The sequence below is a fragment of the Coturnix japonica genome, chromosome 2, assembly GCF_001577835.2.
Source record: "Coturnix japonica isolate 7356 chromosome 2, Coturnix japonica 2.1, whole genome shotgun sequence".
Lineage (NCBI taxonomy): Eukaryota > Metazoa > Chordata > Aves > Galliformes > Phasianidae > Coturnix > Coturnix japonica.
Genome location: NC_029517.1, coordinates 81574729 through 81592212, shown reverse-complemented (window position 1 = coordinate 81592212; position 17484 = coordinate 81574729). Strand labels below are relative to the sequence as shown.

At 34.8% G+C, this 17484-nt stretch overlaps 1 protein-coding gene across 1 annotated transcript in view; it reads left to right on the top strand.

The window, feature by feature from the left end:
• ZNF236 (zinc finger protein 236) overlaps window positions 1-17484 on the top strand; it is a 61903-nt gene that overhangs the window by 24263 nt on the left and 20156 nt on the right. The window contains exons 9-22 of the mRNA XM_032442591.1: window positions 509-712; window positions 2388-2616; window positions 3480-3752; window positions 5331-5534; window positions 6672-6816; window positions 7918-8178; window positions 8404-8654; window positions 9105-9206; window positions 14015-14166; window positions 15284-15390; window positions 15484-15635; window positions 15749-15961; window positions 16450-16729; window positions 17185-17288. Of these exons, the coding sequence (XP_032298482.1) occupies window positions 509-712; window positions 2388-2616; window positions 3480-3752; window positions 5331-5534; window positions 6672-6816; window positions 7918-8178; window positions 8404-8654; window positions 9105-9206; window positions 14015-14166; window positions 15284-15390; window positions 15484-15635; window positions 15749-15961; window positions 16450-16729; window positions 17185-17288 (2677 nt within the window). The remainder of the gene's footprint in view (window positions 1-508; window positions 713-2387; window positions 2617-3479; window positions 3753-5330; window positions 5535-6671; window positions 6817-7917; window positions 8179-8403; window positions 8655-9104; window positions 9207-14014; window positions 14167-15283; window positions 15391-15483; window positions 15636-15748; window positions 15962-16449; window positions 16730-17184; window positions 17289-17484) is intronic.

The window sequence follows — 17484 nt, the reverse complement described above, 5'->3', positions numbered from 1 at the left end:
TACAGCACCTGTTGACATGTGAATACATTTTTTTGCAGTTAAACGGTTAAAAGCAGTTGTTTCAATAACAGTAGACTCTTGCAGTCTATTTCTTATTGGAAAGAGAAATGTAAATGAGAGGAAACAGGATTTTTAAAGGAAATACTGATTTCTTCTGTCTCTTTTCTACTGTTTGTTACTAAGGTGGCTTAAGATACAGTGATCTAATCAGAGCTGAATTCATTTGATTTCAAGACTAAATTTTTTTTATTATTTTGATAGAGCTCTGTGTGTATTTTAACTTTCAAATTATGAACAGATCCACTTAAAAGCTAAGAGATATAGAAGGTTGAAAGCTGAAGTTTGATTGGTCTGAAGTGTTTCGGTATAACAGTTCAGTAGTTCAGCTGTTATTTACATAGATAAATTTCAGCTTCTTCCTTGATTATACATGTTGATAAGGAGCCCAACAGTTACTGTTCATGTATATTTTCATCTTCCTTTAAAAATGTACTACTGTGTGTTTCAGGCCACACATTTCCGGTCTCCGCTTCTCCAGCAGACAGAAAACCAGGTGTCTTCAGCTACTTCTAATCAGGGACAACAGGCTGTAACTGATGTAATCCAGCAGCTCCTTGAGTTATCAGAACCAGGTGCTGTAGAAAATAACCAGCCTCAACAACCTGGTCAACAACTCAATATTGCTGTGGGACTCAACAGAGATATTTTGCAGGTAAGAGCTGTGTATGATAACAGCTTTACATTTCAATGATTTTACTCATTGTTTTTATTTCAGTGAAATTTGGCTTTAGTATTTTCAAGGGTAGCATTCCTTCAGCAGTTTTAAGTAGTTAAGAAATGGTTAAGAAAGACCTGTAAAGATCTAATGAGTAGGAATGGAACGTGCCAAGATATGGCTTTATATAATATTGAAAAGGAAGGTTGCAGATATTTATTACGTGACAGAAGGAAGCTGTGCACAGACCGGTATGTGGATGTTGTGGTTCCTTTTTCTTTCTCTGTTGCCTTGAAGGAGCTTGTCACATATTTATTGGTAATGATTCCAAAAGTTAATATGGGCTATTTAAATCTTTACTGTCTGTGCAAATTCCTTCCTAGGTTGTGTTTTGTTTAACCCATCATAGAATCATAGAATTAACCAGGTTGGAAAAGACCTTGAAGATCATCAAGTCCAACCGCAGCCTAACCAGAGTACCTTAACTCTAAAAACCCTACACTAAATCATATCCCTGAGTACCACAATGGCCTTGTACCATCATATGATGGTACCATGATATGAAAGTACCATCATATGACCTTGATGTTAGCAGCAGGAAATACTGTGTAGTGGAAGAGCTGTAGGGCAGTAGTTCAACTATGTCTTTTTTGTTTTGCAGCCTCTATTGCATAAAGATGCAAACAGGGTGGAACAGGCAGAGTGTATTCACCTTTAGCATTGCTGATATCCTGAAAACATTTAATCTATTTTTATCTAGCCTGATAAACACCACTTGCATTTCTCTTTTGGATGACCTGATGTTGCTCTGTTCAGGTTCACTGTTATCTGTACCAAGTCTCTATTATGTGGAAAATGTGTGTAGGTGCAACAAATTACCAGACAAAATTATATCCGTAGTCTTGATAGCTATATTGAAAAGAAGAGAAAAAGTAATGTTATGGTTATTTACATATGTTATGGACATTCAGTATAATAAACATATTGTACAAAATAAAAGGAAAATGGTTTGTTCCAAGTGATTAAGTATTTGTACTATCCTGTTGAAATGAATTCTTGAGGTCTCTGATCCAGGATCTTCTCAAACACAGTAGCATCCATCAAGGTGTTCTCTCTCTATTCCTTTGGATGTACATAAAATGGGTGTGCTGCTCTTGCTTCAGTGAGATAGTTATCCATGATTTGTTGACAGAGGCTTTTGAGCTTTTTCGGATCTTATTTTGATATATAGCATCATGGAATCACCAAGGTTGGAAAAGACCTGTAAGATCATCCAGTCCAGCTGTCCACCTGTCACCAATATTTCCCATTAAACCATGTCCCTCATCTAAATATTTCTTGAACACTTCTAGGGAAGGTGACTCCATAGCTGACTTCCTTTTTCCTTATAGCTGTTTTCTATTTTCATTATACTAATTATGACTTCTCTCCAATCTGATGGACTTCAAATTTGAATGCTAATGGGACACTGTTATCTTACATAGTGGGTATAAGACCATAGCTATATATTCCTGGCAAATGCTTGAATCCATAGAGACTTCTAGCACATTTTTGAAAGGTGAGTCCTTTAATTGTATTTGCATTGTATCTTCTGAATAGTCATTTGAGAAAAGTTGGTGCAGATGGACAATGCTTCTTTCCAAGTCTGAAGATTTTATTTTCCCTCATCTAGCAAGCTTTAGAGAACAGCGGACTGTCTTCAATTCCTGTCTCTGCACATTCTACTGACTGTGGCCAAGCTAAGACTCCTGGGACCCAGGATCAAACCACAGATGTCCAGACTCTCTCAAATCATCAGGCTGACTCTAATAATGCAGAACAAGATAAGGAACAAGAGAGTACAGATAAACTGGATAAAAAAGAAAAAAAGGTTATTAAGAAAAAATCGCCATTTTTACCTGGTAATGTTGCTACTGTTTGCTACTTATTGTGCAGTAAGGACTGCAGTATTTCTGGGGATGTTGATGACTTCATAAAGGGATTTCTCAAAACATATTGTGGATCATCTACTTTTATCTAAAATACAGTGTTTCTGTAAGTTGTGAGTAACGTCATTTATAGATTTCGTTAGTTTACAGTAGCAATAAGTGAAGTTGTACTATTAAATCATCTGAAAGTTCTTGGAATAGGACTGAAAATAGAAGACATAAAACTATAAAATGCAAATCTTCTGTACCTTTTTCCCTATTGTTCAATAAATATACTCATCAGCTGAATTAAAAATAGAGTTAAAGCAGAACATTGTACTGGCAGATGAGAACTGTGAGGGATTCACAGCTTTACTGAATATCAAGAAGATCCATATAAAATATCCTATCTAGTTGTTAGGTGTGGCTATGATTCTGGAGTTATATTTAATGCTAGATAAGTTTGTGTTAGATGTGGTATTTCTAAGTTGAGTGGTATGTTGGATTGCATTACGCTTACATTCAAAGTGGCCTGTTAACTGTTTCTTCCTATTCTGTGAAATTGCATTTTTTAGCTTTGTTTTTCTTATTCTGCCCTTCATTTTCAGTAGTGTAAAAATGTTTCAATTTCAACAGGAGTTTCTTGGATTTTGATTCTCTCGTTCCAGCTCATTGTTATTGAACGTATCTGACAAAGAAGTGAATTGTCCTACAGAGTGGTTTTTTTAGTAGCATCTGCAAAATGTTTTCATGTTCTTTCTGACTACTGAGTATGATAGTGACAGTGCAGCGGAATTTAGAAACAAGAAACAGTTAAAATCATTCAATCACAAATGTTTTTGGTTTTTTTTTTCCAGGTTCCATACGTGAAGAAAATGGAATAAGGTGGCATGTTTGTCCGTACTGCTCTAAAGAATTTAAAAAACCAAGTGATTTAGTGCGTCACATTCGCATTCATACCCATGAGAAGCCATTCAAGTGTCCCCAGTGTTTTCGTGCGTTTGCTGTTAAGAGTACTCTCACAGCACACATAAAAACACATACTGGCATTAAAGCTTTCAAGTGCCAATTTTGTATGAAATGCTTTTCCACCTCAGGGAGTTTAAAAGTTCATATACGTCTGCATACAGGTAAGGTCTCAAAGTTGCATTTGTGTTTTCTATAATGTGAGTGAGACCAAAGAGAAGATACACAATTTTAATTGCTTAATTACAGATGTGTCCATTGTATCATTGATATCTACTATAGAAATCACTTCTAGTGATGTATGACGAACTTGATTTTTTTCTCTAGCTTTCTAGTGTTCAGTTTTCTGATGAATCAGCTCTTCTTTTAAGGCCGATATTGTATTAGATTCTGTGGAATATATAATCAAGTCATAGAACTTGGATTTTGATTTTGCTTAGTCAGTTGTCTTACTCTGCATATTCTTTTCTCTGCTGCCTTCAGTAAATTCACTATATACCTCATGACCATTTTTTTACTTTCTATTTTGTCTTCTGCCATAAGATGTGTGGTAGTTTCACCAACTTAAATACTTTAAAAACCTTGTATGAGTTCAGAGTTTGTAGCAAAAGTTTTCCTGTTTCATTCATTGGTTACGTATATTTGGCATTTAGGATGTTCTTAGTCTGATGCCTTTAACCCATGAAATATTGATGTTAAATCCATCTTCGGAACATCTTAATATTTTATTTTTTTTTAACTTTAAGCTAGTAAACTTGTCTTTTGTCTGTTAAAGTTTGATTCAAGAAATCAAACTTATTTGATCATTCAAAGCACTTTTTGGTTTGAAAAATAGGTAGTTTAGTGCTTGTGGAGCTTCATCATATAACTATCAGGCTACCTCTCAGAGATGGGCATTTGCTGATTTTTATCTGTCAATCACGTTAGGATTGTCAAGTCAGGTTAAAGGTTCACCTTGCCCTCTGTGCTGACTTCCTGTTGCTTTAAATATTCTGGCCAGTAGTTTCATTTGAAATTTCTTAATTATTGTATTATGAGGAACAGCATGTTCTTATGCATTTTTTTTTCTCTTATGATTTTCTTCATGGTGTACCCAGTCATGTTTTCTAGCCTTGTAAATTCAAGACTTCTTGGGCAGAAGTTGAATGCATCAGTTTTGCCTGTTTGTGTACCTTCCCAAGTTCTCCAGTATGTTTTCCAAGTAGAGCAAGTGCCCAGATCTGAATATTCTGTTCAAAATGCTACTGGATTTTGTAGTGAAAAAGTCTTTCTTTAAAAAATGTCGTTGATATGCTTACACCATCTAACACTGTTGACATTGTCAGAGACTGATACAGAATTTCTTTAAACTATTACATCACTATTCAAGTGCTTTGTCCTATAATGTTTATTTGCCTTTGTGTTTGCTGATTGTTTTTTCTCACATTTTTCAGCGGATTGTTTTGGAAGGATATTTGACCAAAGCAATTCTTTGATAGCTTCTGGCAACCTTTGAAAACTGCTGTCACTTCTTTTTTCCTTGATAATAAGCTTGCTTGAAGCGTTAGAACTAGTTGGTAGCTTGGCAGTTTTATATTTACTTTTGATTACATTTCATCGATCTTCTGAAAACATATTTAACAGTGAACTCCCAGATGGAAACCAAAACAGAAAATAGAGAAAAGAGAATCTATATTCCCAAACTGCGTTTCTAGGAAGGTGGAAATAAAATTTTGAAACTAAATTTTTTAAATCTCTTGTAGGTGTCAGGCCTTTTGCTTGTCCTCACTGTGACAAGAAGTTTCGAACATCTGGTCACAGGAAAACTCATATTGCTTCACACTTTAAACATAGTGAACTAAGAAAAATGCGACATCAACGTAAACCTGCGAAAGTTCGAGTAGGAAAGACAAGTGTTCCTGTACCAGATATCCCTTTGCAAGAGCCAATACTCATCACTGATTTAGGTAAAGAGTCTGTAAACCTGTGCTTTTTTGTAAACATAAAGTTCGGATAGAGGCCACAGTTTAATAAAGCAAACACAGCTACGCCTTAGTGAAAAGGTTGTACATTGAAGTAGATAATCAGAAATCAGTCTTCAACTAAATGCTGTATTTCATAGTTTGCTTACATTACACCTCTTCTGTCCTTTCAGAATTACAAAATCTTTTTTATTTCTGTAGGAATTGTATAAGCCTTACTGATAAGAAGTATATTAATCTTTACAGTACGTAAGTTGAAGTACTTTAACTGTTTCTAGATCCTTGGTATAGAAAAGGTGATGTACAATTTGTCTGAGATTTTTAGTGCAGTCTCACCTTGAGCACTGAGTGCAGGTTTGGGTGTCACAATATAAAAGGAACATAAAACCTCTAGAGAGTGTCCAAGAGAGTGTTACGATAATAGTGAAGAGTCTGGAGAGCAAAAGGTATGAGGAGCAGCTGAGGTCACATGGTTGGCTCAGCCTAGAGAAGAGGAGGTAGAAGGGAGATCTTATGTCAGACTACAACTTCCTTACTACAGAAGCAAATTGGCAGGCGCTGATCTCTGCTCTCCTGTTGCAGCGATATACAGAATATAGAGATATACAGAGACAGAATACTCTTGTATCGGTGGTTGGTTGTTTAGTAGGAGAAACTCTTAACTGGTTTTCCAGAACTACACTTTCAAGTGACTTCAGAGTACAGCACATAACAAGTTATATATATATATGTCATGGCAAACTGTAATAGAACAAATGCCTATAAAATATTTGGCAAGATATATATTTGTTTCTTAACTAAATGTGAAACATCTGCTCAGCAGTGAATTCTTAACTGTTGACTTTCTTGAAAATCAGTGTGTTGGATATTCCCGAGGCTCAGTATAATGAGGTTGACCTATATACAAATTATCGCTAAGATAGCATACATGATACAGTATGTGTAATGCTAAATAGATTCATGCAGACCATTTAAATAGGTGATGAAAATGTGCTATTTCTACCATATGCTAGCTTACCAAAAGTCTAGCTGCTGTTTGTTATTTTTCAAATGCTACGTTTCTAGATAACTGCAAATATCTTTAACAATTATTTGTTCCTTTTTGTGTATTTTTATGTGCAGGTCTTATCCAACCAATTCCAAGGAATAGCCAGTTCTTCCAAAATTATTTTAACAATAATTTTGTGAATGATGCGGACAGACCGTATAAATGTTTTTATTGCCATCGAGCCTATAAAAAATCTTGTCATCTTAAACAACATATCAGGTAAAACAAATACAAAGGAGAAAGTAAACGTGTGAACAAATTCTTAATGAAAATCATGACGTTTTACAGTGTGTTCTGAAAGAGAGAAGCCTGAAGAGGGTGTTCCTGTTCTTATTGGCTTTTAAGGAATGAACCAGTGATAAGTGATTTTTCTGGTAGTGCTGAAGGAGAATATTGGAATAACTTGTGTCTGTATGTAATCCTGGCAGTACACATGGTTGTGTTTGCTGTGCAGCTCATTAATTCTTGAAGTCCTTTTTTTTTTTTTTTTTTTTTTTTACTGAATGATTTCTAGAAAATTGCAGGCATTACATGCAAATTCTTGTAATAATTCTTAATAGCATACTCCAAATAATCTGCTTTGCATGTAGCTGATGTTATTTGGGGAGGAAATCAGCAATCTAACAATTTAGATTTATAGTGCAATTGAGCATACTTTTGGGGGTCATTTTGTTGCTTGATATTCTGTATAAGTGGGTGTTTGTTACAACCATAAAAATCACAAAGTCATAGAAAAATAACAGTTGAAGGGGAACCGGTGGTGGTAACTAATCCAATACTGTGTTATAAAGAATGGCATGCTTCAAAGTTGGATCAGATTGCTCCAAGCCATGACAAAGTTTTATAGTCCATGGTCTTTGACATTTAGTCAGGTTATCAAGTGCTGCTTCCTGTTCTATAATCTATGAATAACTAAAGAAAATAGTGAGCAAGGGGGCGTGGAGGTGAAGATTACTATGATTTAAGGAAAGAATGTTTTATTCTGAACTTCTGTGGACACATTTTTAGTTGAAATGAGCGAATCGTGTGAATTGTAATATCTTAATCCAAATAATGTATTCATTTCAACACATTTTTTTTTTTAATTCAGTCAAGTCTGGTGAGAAAGAGCTACTTCTAGTTCTGCAATTGATAGTATGTAGGGCATATATAAATTATTAAAGCTTTAATATCCAGACTTTTTTGACTCAGGCTGCTTCCATCCATGCAGCAGTTGCCTTAGTGTCTTTCTTTTACTTTTTTTTTTTTTTTTTTTTTTATATTTAATGTCTTCTTATCTCTTTGAATCAAACAAATTGACTTCTACTTTCTCTTAAAAAGGTCGCATACTGGTGAAAAGCCCTTTAAGTGCTCTCAGTGTGGAAGAGGTTTTGTGTCAGCGGGAGTTCTGAAAGCGCATATTAGAACACATACTGGACTGAAAGCTTTTAAGTGTCTTATATGCAACGGGGCCTTCACTACTGGTGGTAGTCTCAGGCGGCACATGGGGATCCATAATGACCTTCGGCCGTATATGTGTCCGTATTGTCAAAAAACATTCAAAACCTCCTTAAACTGTAAAAAACATATGAAGACTCATAGGTACGTTTACAGTTTTTGTATGTATCCTTCAACATATTTTGGCAGTTCTTCCTTAACAGTACTTTGAAAGACAGCTCTACTCAGTAAATGCTAATAATCAAGAAGTGTACTTATGGGTAGCAGATGCTCAACTAACTCTGAAGTAGATTGTTGTGTTTAATAAAAATTCTGACAGAAATAGTTAGTGTCTAAGCTATTAAAAGACTTTCTTGCCCTTAATTGCAGGTATGAACTTGCACAGCAACTTCAGCAACATCAGCAGTCTTCATCAATAGATGATTCTACAGTAGATCAACAGGGCATTCATGTTTCTGCACAGATGCAAGTAGAGATTGAAAGTGATGAGTTGCAGCAGTCAGAAGCTGTTGCAACAGATCAGCAAGCAATTTTAGAGTTAGACCAGCAGCCAGTAGGAGGCACAGAGGAAACAGCGCTTGAACAACAATTGGCTGATCAGCCTTTAGAGCAAGATGAAGGTGAGTGTATGAAACTAACCAGAGCAGTAAAGGGAATAAAAGCTCACTACTTGATATAATATGCAATATTATAATAGGTATGCTGTTAAAAAGGTTGTATATATTAAACTTTGCACTATTTATCTGTATCAAGTAAAAGTACAAAATATATAGAAAAGAAAAAAATACGGGCACAAAACTTGTGCTTATCTCATTTTTCTATTTGGTGTTTTTCATTGTGTAATTGGTTAGTAATTACTACAGCCTGCAATAATCAATGGTTCAAATATGTGTTCAGCTGGTTTTTTTGTTGTTTTTTCTTTTTGTTTTAGTAAAGGAAAAATTTGGATCACTATAAAATATAACTTGTTAGGAGCAGCTGAATTATACTGTTAGTTACATCTTTTTTTTTTCTTTTTTTTTTTTCCTATTTTTGTTTTCCCTCCAATTCCCTTCTCTTCCACATTCCAGATAGATTTGTGACATCCCAGCATGCTTTACAGGAAAACATCACTCAATTTGAGCAGCAATCTATAACACAGCAGTCATTTGATCAACAGGGCTTATCACAAGGTTAGTAATAAGTAAGAATTTTATGAAGCTTTTGAAAGTATTCTTTATAAATTTGGATTTGCAGCATAGCTATCGTAAGGCATTTCAAAACTGAGTATTCACAATTGAAGTAACTGCAATATAAGAAAACTCGCACAAACTTTTTTTAATTACTATTTTGAAGCTATACGTGGTAGAATATTTGTGAATACTTAAATGTAATTAGCTTCTCGTTTTATAAGCTGATATTTAGTCATAAAATTATGAAGTTTATAATCAGGCATTTTATATTCCTTCCCTGATTCTGTTTGTAATCACTGTGAAAGCTCTAGCTGTACTTGTTCAGAACCTGAGAAGATCAGAAACAGTCTAATATTTGACTAAATTTCTGCTGAGATTCATTATAGATAAAATGTGAAATATATGATCATGTAAAAAATAAGTTTCACCTTAGGACAGCAATTTCTTTTGTATTTTTATAAAGCTACATGCATGACAAATGAAGAGATCATAAACACTTGCAAACTTCTTTGTTTTAGCTCTAACATACTCAGAAGTGTGTGTGAGGAATGCTTATGTAGTTTGCAGAGAATGAAGAAATTACTGTGTTTCTTTGCTTTTGGCTGTTGGCTCTCTTGGGTTGGTGATTTATATGAAGATACCATTTTTTTTGTTTGGGGGGTTATGATGTGCTACATCCACAGAGTTTTGTTTGTTTCTGACTCCAGCAAAGGACTTTACGTAACTGGTAATCAGCAGTTGATATCCCTGATGATTAAACTCTTCTATTCTTCATGTCATTCACTGTTTAATTGTATGGAGCCTTTTATAAAATTCTATTGCTAAGTTGCGTGGAACTGTGAAGAAATAGGGCAGTTTGTTGCAGATTTTAATCTCTAGTTTGTGCTACTTTATGTGCTCAGAAAATAGATTACACTCTGCCTTTATTAAGCAGGACTGGAACAGATCCTATTAAAACCCTATAGATTAATATTAATTACCTTTTACAGTGATCTCAGTGAGCAATAAGAGACTACAGAATAAATGATAAAACTTTCATCCTCAGTGTTACTTTCAGTGCGGTGGTGGCTTTTTTCTTTTGGATTTGTACACCTATTTTGAATTAAAAAAAAATCCAACATTGTTTAAACCTTGTTTTGCAGTTTTAGTTAGACTTAATTTTTAGTGTGTTTATCTTCTCCTTTAAGTGTTGAATACTTATTGCTTTTTTCAGGGAAGGACAGTATTTCTAGGTCCTACAAAACGATTTTTTCATCCGAAATATAGGCTGATCATCAGCGCATTATAAAATTGGTACGGGAAGATCATAACATGGTTGTTGTTTTTTTCTAATGCTCATTTGTATAAGATGTTTCCTGTTCTACTTGGAATCTCATCCACAGATTCTCAACTCTTTGAAGTTTCCTTGAAGATCCTGGAGCCCTACAAAATTTTTGAATTTCAGGTAGGTAAGCATTTGCGCGGATGCATGCGTTAAATTGGTCGACCCTCTCCCTATGTCTGCATCTGTGCTTCATGCTCCTACTTTCTTTTTCCTATCAGCTAGACAGAACATTCAAGTTCAAGACATTTTTTTTGTATTATTTTCTTGGCATTTTTAGGCTGTATTCTTGTTAAAAGCTTTTGGCTCAGTATTTATAGAACGACATCAGTGTTCCTAGAAAATAATTCAGTAGGTTTTATTTTTATTGTTCTATTACTTTTAAAGAAAAGGGGAATACATGTATTTCATACAGATGGCTGACGTGTAGGTCTGTGCAGACCTGTCAGAACGTGTTCTTTCCTTTAGGTTTGTTTGCAGTATTTCTACAGAATTTCTAGTTTGTTGAGATGGTTTCTTTTTGACATGTTCGGACTTGTTGAGAAGTGCATATATTTTGAGTGTGTTTCTGTTATTCATCTGGTATTCATTTTAGCTAGTTTTAAAGACAGTAAAAGCACTGCTGTGTTCTTTCTAATATTAAATATTCAGGTATCCTCATTCTTAGTGAGGTCAGAACAACCGAATGAATCTTTTTATCAGGCATGTCTTTGGGTTCTTGAACATCATCTGTCACCAAACATGTTTTCATATAGATTATGTCACCCTCTTTTCCTTTGAAATCTCTCTGGAAACATGGTTCAGTGTTAATAATTAAATTAGTGGTAACAGGTAGAGTGTTTTTGATATACTATGGGAATTTCAAATACTATTATTCTGTAGCCCATTGAATATGCCCTTGCCACAAGACTGCTGTTCTTCTTTCTTAAGAAGTTGATTTTCAGTCATAGGCCTTGTATTCCTGCTCTTCAAATGACTGTTTACACATGGATTCCAGTGAATACTGTTCTGTTGGTTCTAAAAGTTGCCTAAGAAACAAACTTGCAGAACATCTGATTGCTGGTCACTGATCTTCACAAGGAGCAGCAAGTGCATGTAGATGCATTTGTAGTGTCAGAATTTGAATGATCTGTCAGTTTGGACAACAAAGACTTTGAGTTGTCAGTACAAACCAAGATAGTGTATTTTCAATAATTCATTATACAGTTTGATACCGGGTTCTCCTCTCTGCTTGTGACCTGACTTACACAATATTCTATATTTTCATTTACTTCTATCAGTATAAAAGAGAGTAGGTTGGATGATGTTACAAAGCCAAGAGGTGGTGAATATTGTGATTACTTACAGTGAACGTAAAAGGTCCTTCCATGTTTAGAAACCTGTCGTAAGAGACTCCCTTTATATTATAAAGCCTAAGTTGTTTTCTGTTCTTTGCTTGGCAAAGAAAGGTTAGGCAAAAGTTTCAGGGAAATGATAGGTAATGATGGAAAATAAGAGCAGAAATTAAAGGCTCTGAGTTGTACTTCTGTCTCCTCAGACTTCCTTAAATTGTTCTGTGAAAATAGTGTGATGCTGGCAATTGTTTGCATTTTCAGAGTTGTCAGATCCTTTCAAATTCTGAGTGGACATTGACCTTCAGCCTAGGTGCTAAGCAACATCATGATGTGTATATATTTCTGTTATACATTTGCTTTCTATTTATCCCTGAACTACTTTCCACAGTAGTATTTCTTTCTTCAGTTTGTCCCAGAATAACTCCAAATTCACAACTTTGTTTTCTAAGCACTTTGGAATTTTCTTTTGATTTCTGTAAGGAGAAAAAAAAAAATTGGAATGGAAAATGACAGTAAAATATTAAAATACTGTAAAATGAAATGGGTAATGGGAAAAGAGCTTTTTTACTTCTTTTTACTAAAAATTAGTGATTAAAATATACATATATTTTCAGGCTGTTGTTTGTTTCTATGTTTGATAGTTATGTCCATGGATTGAAGGGCATGAAAGTGGAATCTCTTTCCCTCTGTTTCTTGAGGCCTTTTTTGAGTGTGTGTATTCTTAGCAAGCTTAGCAAGAATACTGCGTTTCCGATAACAGTGCTTCTAATATTTTGTTTGAAAACAGCAGTTAGTGACCCTCTAATGACCATAAAGCTTTTTCATGGCTGTTCTTCATACTACTCCTAGTTTGTCATTTCACTAAATAGATTAGCTACAAGATTTAGTCTGTAGAATAGTTTTATTTCCTATAATCTTGGTAGTTGAAAGAGAGAATCTAATACAAGAGATGCAGCATTAGGTTTCTGTTCTAAATTACTACCTAACTAATGGTGCTTTCAAGATTGGTTTACATTTGTGACTTTTCATTCTATGGTATAAGCAGTAGCACATAAGTAGATTACTTTTCTATATAGATAATAGTGTTCTTTTGCTGTGAAAAGTATCTTTTGGGGCAACTTCTGCTTAACACATCCCAGTGTTTGATTTTCTGTAATTCAAAACATTCTCTAAGCACTGCTTTTTGGCCTCTGATGCTGTGATGATCTGATATGGGTTTGTTTCTACCCTGTTTTCATAATCTTTACCTTTTTTGTCCATTGAAGGCAAACTGCACAGAAATAATAAAATTACTACCATTATAAATTATAACTACTTGTGGTTTCTCTTTTTTTTTTTTTTTTTTCCCTACGTAACATTTACTTGTTTATTTATATATATTAGAGCTTGGAAGGGCTGACAAAAGAGTACGTCTATTAGTATTAAAAAAATTGCAATCTGAAATATATTTTCCTGGCTTTGAATCAGTTATACGATCCATTCATTCATTTAGAAAATGAGGTAATTAAGATCTGATGTTCTAGAAGAACAAAACTAAATAAATGTCAGATCTTTTTACTGGAAATGCGAATGAAAATGTTTATTTTTACTTTGCAGTTTGCCTTTGACAGGCCATACTTTACTATTATCTAAAGAGTGGGAGTACGTGGAGGAGATCCAAAGTAGGAGACAGTGGGGTTACTTTATCAGAAACTGGAGTTCTCCTATTGGGTCATCTCCTCCACTCACCCGCCATCCTCCCCACTGAGCTTTGCATCCTTGTGATCGGCTTCCAGTGTAGTTAAGGGAGCGTGGTACCAACGTGGATAAAGGGAGATGGGTCAACCTGTTTGACACATGCATGCTTACGTACAAGAAATTCAAAATTTCAATGGCTCTAAGGTAATTGTGGCACTCTGAAGAAACTTCAAACAGTGTTTTTCTGTGGAGGAGATTGTCCAATAGAATTCCAGCTAATGGTAAGTAACCCAATTACACAATTATGCCAAAAACAGTTGTGTATTTTGCCACTCAGCAGTGAAGAAAATAAAATTGAGTATTACTGTGTGGTAATACTATTTTATCTATTTTGAAGGTAGTCTTCAAGAAATGTGGTATTATTCAGAGTTCAATTCAATGTATTTTCTGGTTTTGTGATTTTATGTTTCTGGCAGGGTTTGCAGTTAATGAGAGCTACAATCAACAGACTCAGTTTCCAGCTGTACAGCAGCTGCAGGATTCAAGCACACTTGAATCTCAGGCTCTTTCAACAAGTTACCATCCACCATCCCTTCTTCAAGTTCCTAATACAGATGCTATTAATGTAGTAAGTACTGCTAGATGGTATAATCCACTGTGTTGAGTTCAGTGAGGATTTTCTTCTAAGTTCCTTATAAATGATTACATTGACTAAGAAATCAGGAAAGTTTCACAATCTCTTTCCTAGGTTGCTTTTGTTCAACAGCTGGGAAAAAGGGAGGTGATGTAATTGGTTCTTGTTTCCTTAAGGATTGTACACTTTGCTCAAGACCTATAAAAGGATATAATGTTATAAAGTAAAATTGTGAACATGGAGCTAAGGAACCCCTATGAGTCTTCTCATGTGACTTAGCATTATAAAATAATATCTTGCATTATTGCATTCTGTTATTTACTAATTTTTAAATTATTAAAGGTATGATCAAGTAATAAAAGCAACATTATGATTATATAAGTCATTGAGGTCATATAGTATGTTGTTCTTTCATGGTTCTCATCTGGTTAAATTTGTAAAGCAGTTCAGTTGCTTAAAAAAGCTCCACAGTTTAAATTGCGCATTTTATTATATTAACAGCAGATAGCATGAAGAACATCTCTAGTAATGGGGACTGTCTTTGCTATACTGAACTGCGTGAATTAAAGCCCTTTTATGCTTTTTTGTAAAAGATGAAATCCAGTCAAGGAAGTGAGGTGGATTTTAGGATCTGAAATTTGGTCTGTGAATTTCTCTTCAAACATTACAACATGTTCTGGAAGATTTTTCTGTAGTTGTTTCTCAGAGGAAAAACTTCCCCAGAAACTACTGAAGATTGTCAGTACTAGTGGGTATTTTGCTGCTCAGTGTGGGTCTTCTACTGCTTAATAAGTCTACTTTAGAATTAAATTTAATCCTTCAAACACAGTAAAATTTAGGAAGATATGAGACTTCTTTTTGTAGACTTGTAAAGGAGGTGCGAGTGCACCTCGACAGTTTGTTCTGATTCAGTAGATGCACATTTTTCTTCTTCTCACTGTGAAAGAGTTAAGGTATTGTATCACACTCAATTTCTTGTCATGATTTTGAGAAAGAATAGATCTCTGGCTTCATTATGTTTTCTTCTTTAAATGCTATAATTTTTCATTGCCTACTTGCGTGGCTTTATAGTAGTATTTTGTTGAAATTTACTTGAGGCTTTGATTTCTAGACTACTCGCTTGATACAAGATCAGTCATCACAAGAAGAGCTTGAATTGCATACCCAAAGGCCTCATTTTCTTGAGGACAGTGAAGATCAAAGCAGGCGTTCATATAGGTTTGTTATGCTTTACTTTTAGGTTCAGCCATAGAATTTCCTGGATGTCTTATGGCTACTAACTGTATGCAACTAATAATTTTGTTTTAATAGATGTGAATATTGCAACAAGGGCTTTAAGAAATCCAGCCATTTGAAACAACATGTACGATCGCATACTGGTGAGAAGCCTTATAAATGCCAACTATGTGGCCGTGGCTTTGTTTCCTCAGGAGTTCTTAAGTCACATGAAAAGACTCATACAGGTAACAGAGTATGCCAGCTCTACATTTCTTTAAGTCAGAGTATTTTCTATACCCAAACTTGTGTAAGTAAGTGGAACAACTGCATGTTACTTATTTGTTTCTGTTACTTTAAGGAGTTAAAGCATTCAGCTGTAGCATTTGCAGTACATCCTTCACAACTAATGGCAGCCTTACAAGGCACATGGCAACTCACATGAGCATGAAGCCTTACAAGTGCCCATTCTGTGATGAAAGCTTTCGAACAACTGTTCACTGCAAAAAGCATATGAAAAAGCATCAAACAGTCTCCTCAGCTGTAGCAGCAGCTACAGAAACAGGAGGGGGAGGTAATTTCATTTTTACTTTTATAGTCCTTACTGCTTAACAAGTACAGATGTTTCAGTAGATTACATGAATGCTGTAACAGTAATTCTATAAATTTAATGCATGGGTATCATCTAATGTCCAAGGCTACTAGAAGTGTTTTTTTGTCTAAGTTGTATGAAGAAGTCAATCTGCCAGGAGTCTATCCAGTGTATTCGAAGTATTGTATGTTACATAACAACTTTTTGTGCCACTAAAGTAGGAATCTTTTGTTCTAAATAACGGATACCTGTATTGTTGTAATAATAAGAGTAATAAATCTAGTGCTATTTAAAAGAAATATAACTTGTTAGATCTCCTAAAGAAGGATTAAGTGGAATCACAGAATGCAAAGTGCCCTTGTGTTTAATAATGTATAAATATATTTAATAATAAACATTTTGTTTTTGTAATTTCAAATGACAGATTAAACTAAACATACGTACGTGTGTATATATGTATATTTTTGTAGTTGCATGCGTTGAAGATGATGATGAAAATTCTGAACGAGCTTCGAGAAAATCTCGTCCTGGCGTCATAACTTTTACTGAAGAAGAAACAGCAGAACTGGCAAAAATTAGGCCTCGAGAAAGTGCTACTGTCTCGGAAAAAGTTCTTGTTCAGTCTGCTGCAGAGAAAGACAGAATTAGTGAGATCAAAGATAAGCAGGCAGAATTGGAAGCAGAGCCTAAATATGCCAACTGTTGTAGTTACTGCCCCAAAAGCTTTAAAAAGCCCAGTGATTTAGTCAGGTAAGAAATGGAAAACTTCCGTACCTTTTTCAATGTTCTAAATTCTTCAAAAGACACTTGGTAGTAAAAGACCATTTTTAACTTTTAGTGCCTAAGCTAAGGCCTGACTCAGGCTTATGTAAACTTATCTTTTTCAGAATAGTTTAAAAATACGTATCAAATTGTTGCGTGCTCTGTATCTGAGTAGAACAGCCTTTTCATATTTCTGGTTTCCTGCACTATCAAAACCTTTTTTATGGTTTTAGAATAAATTATTTTTTCTTACAATAGGACTTGAATATAAAAACAAAAAATTCTCTTTCATTTTGACAAATCGTCTCAAGTGTGAATAGTCTTCCTTACTGTAATGCTCATATTAATTGCTGAAGATTTCTAAAGTTAATAATATCGAAGATATTCCTAGAACCTGACGTAAAGACAGAAATTCACTTATATGTGTATTTTGGAATTATTAGGCATGTTCGCATCCATACTGGAGAGAAGCCGTATAAGTGTGACGAATGTGGGAAGAGTTTCACTGTAAAATCCACTCTGGATTGTCATGTTAAAACACATACAGGTCAGTATGATTTTGAGTATCTTTGCTGAGAAGCTGCTTACTATCATGGCTGTTTTAGCTTAAAGGTTTTGGAAGGAATTATTTTCCCCACATCATAATGAAATATATGACGAGTGCCATTGCTAGGTGACATTTGGTGCCTACAGCATCATTGAGTTAATGGTACTTATCCAAATACCATAATATTGTTTCAGTG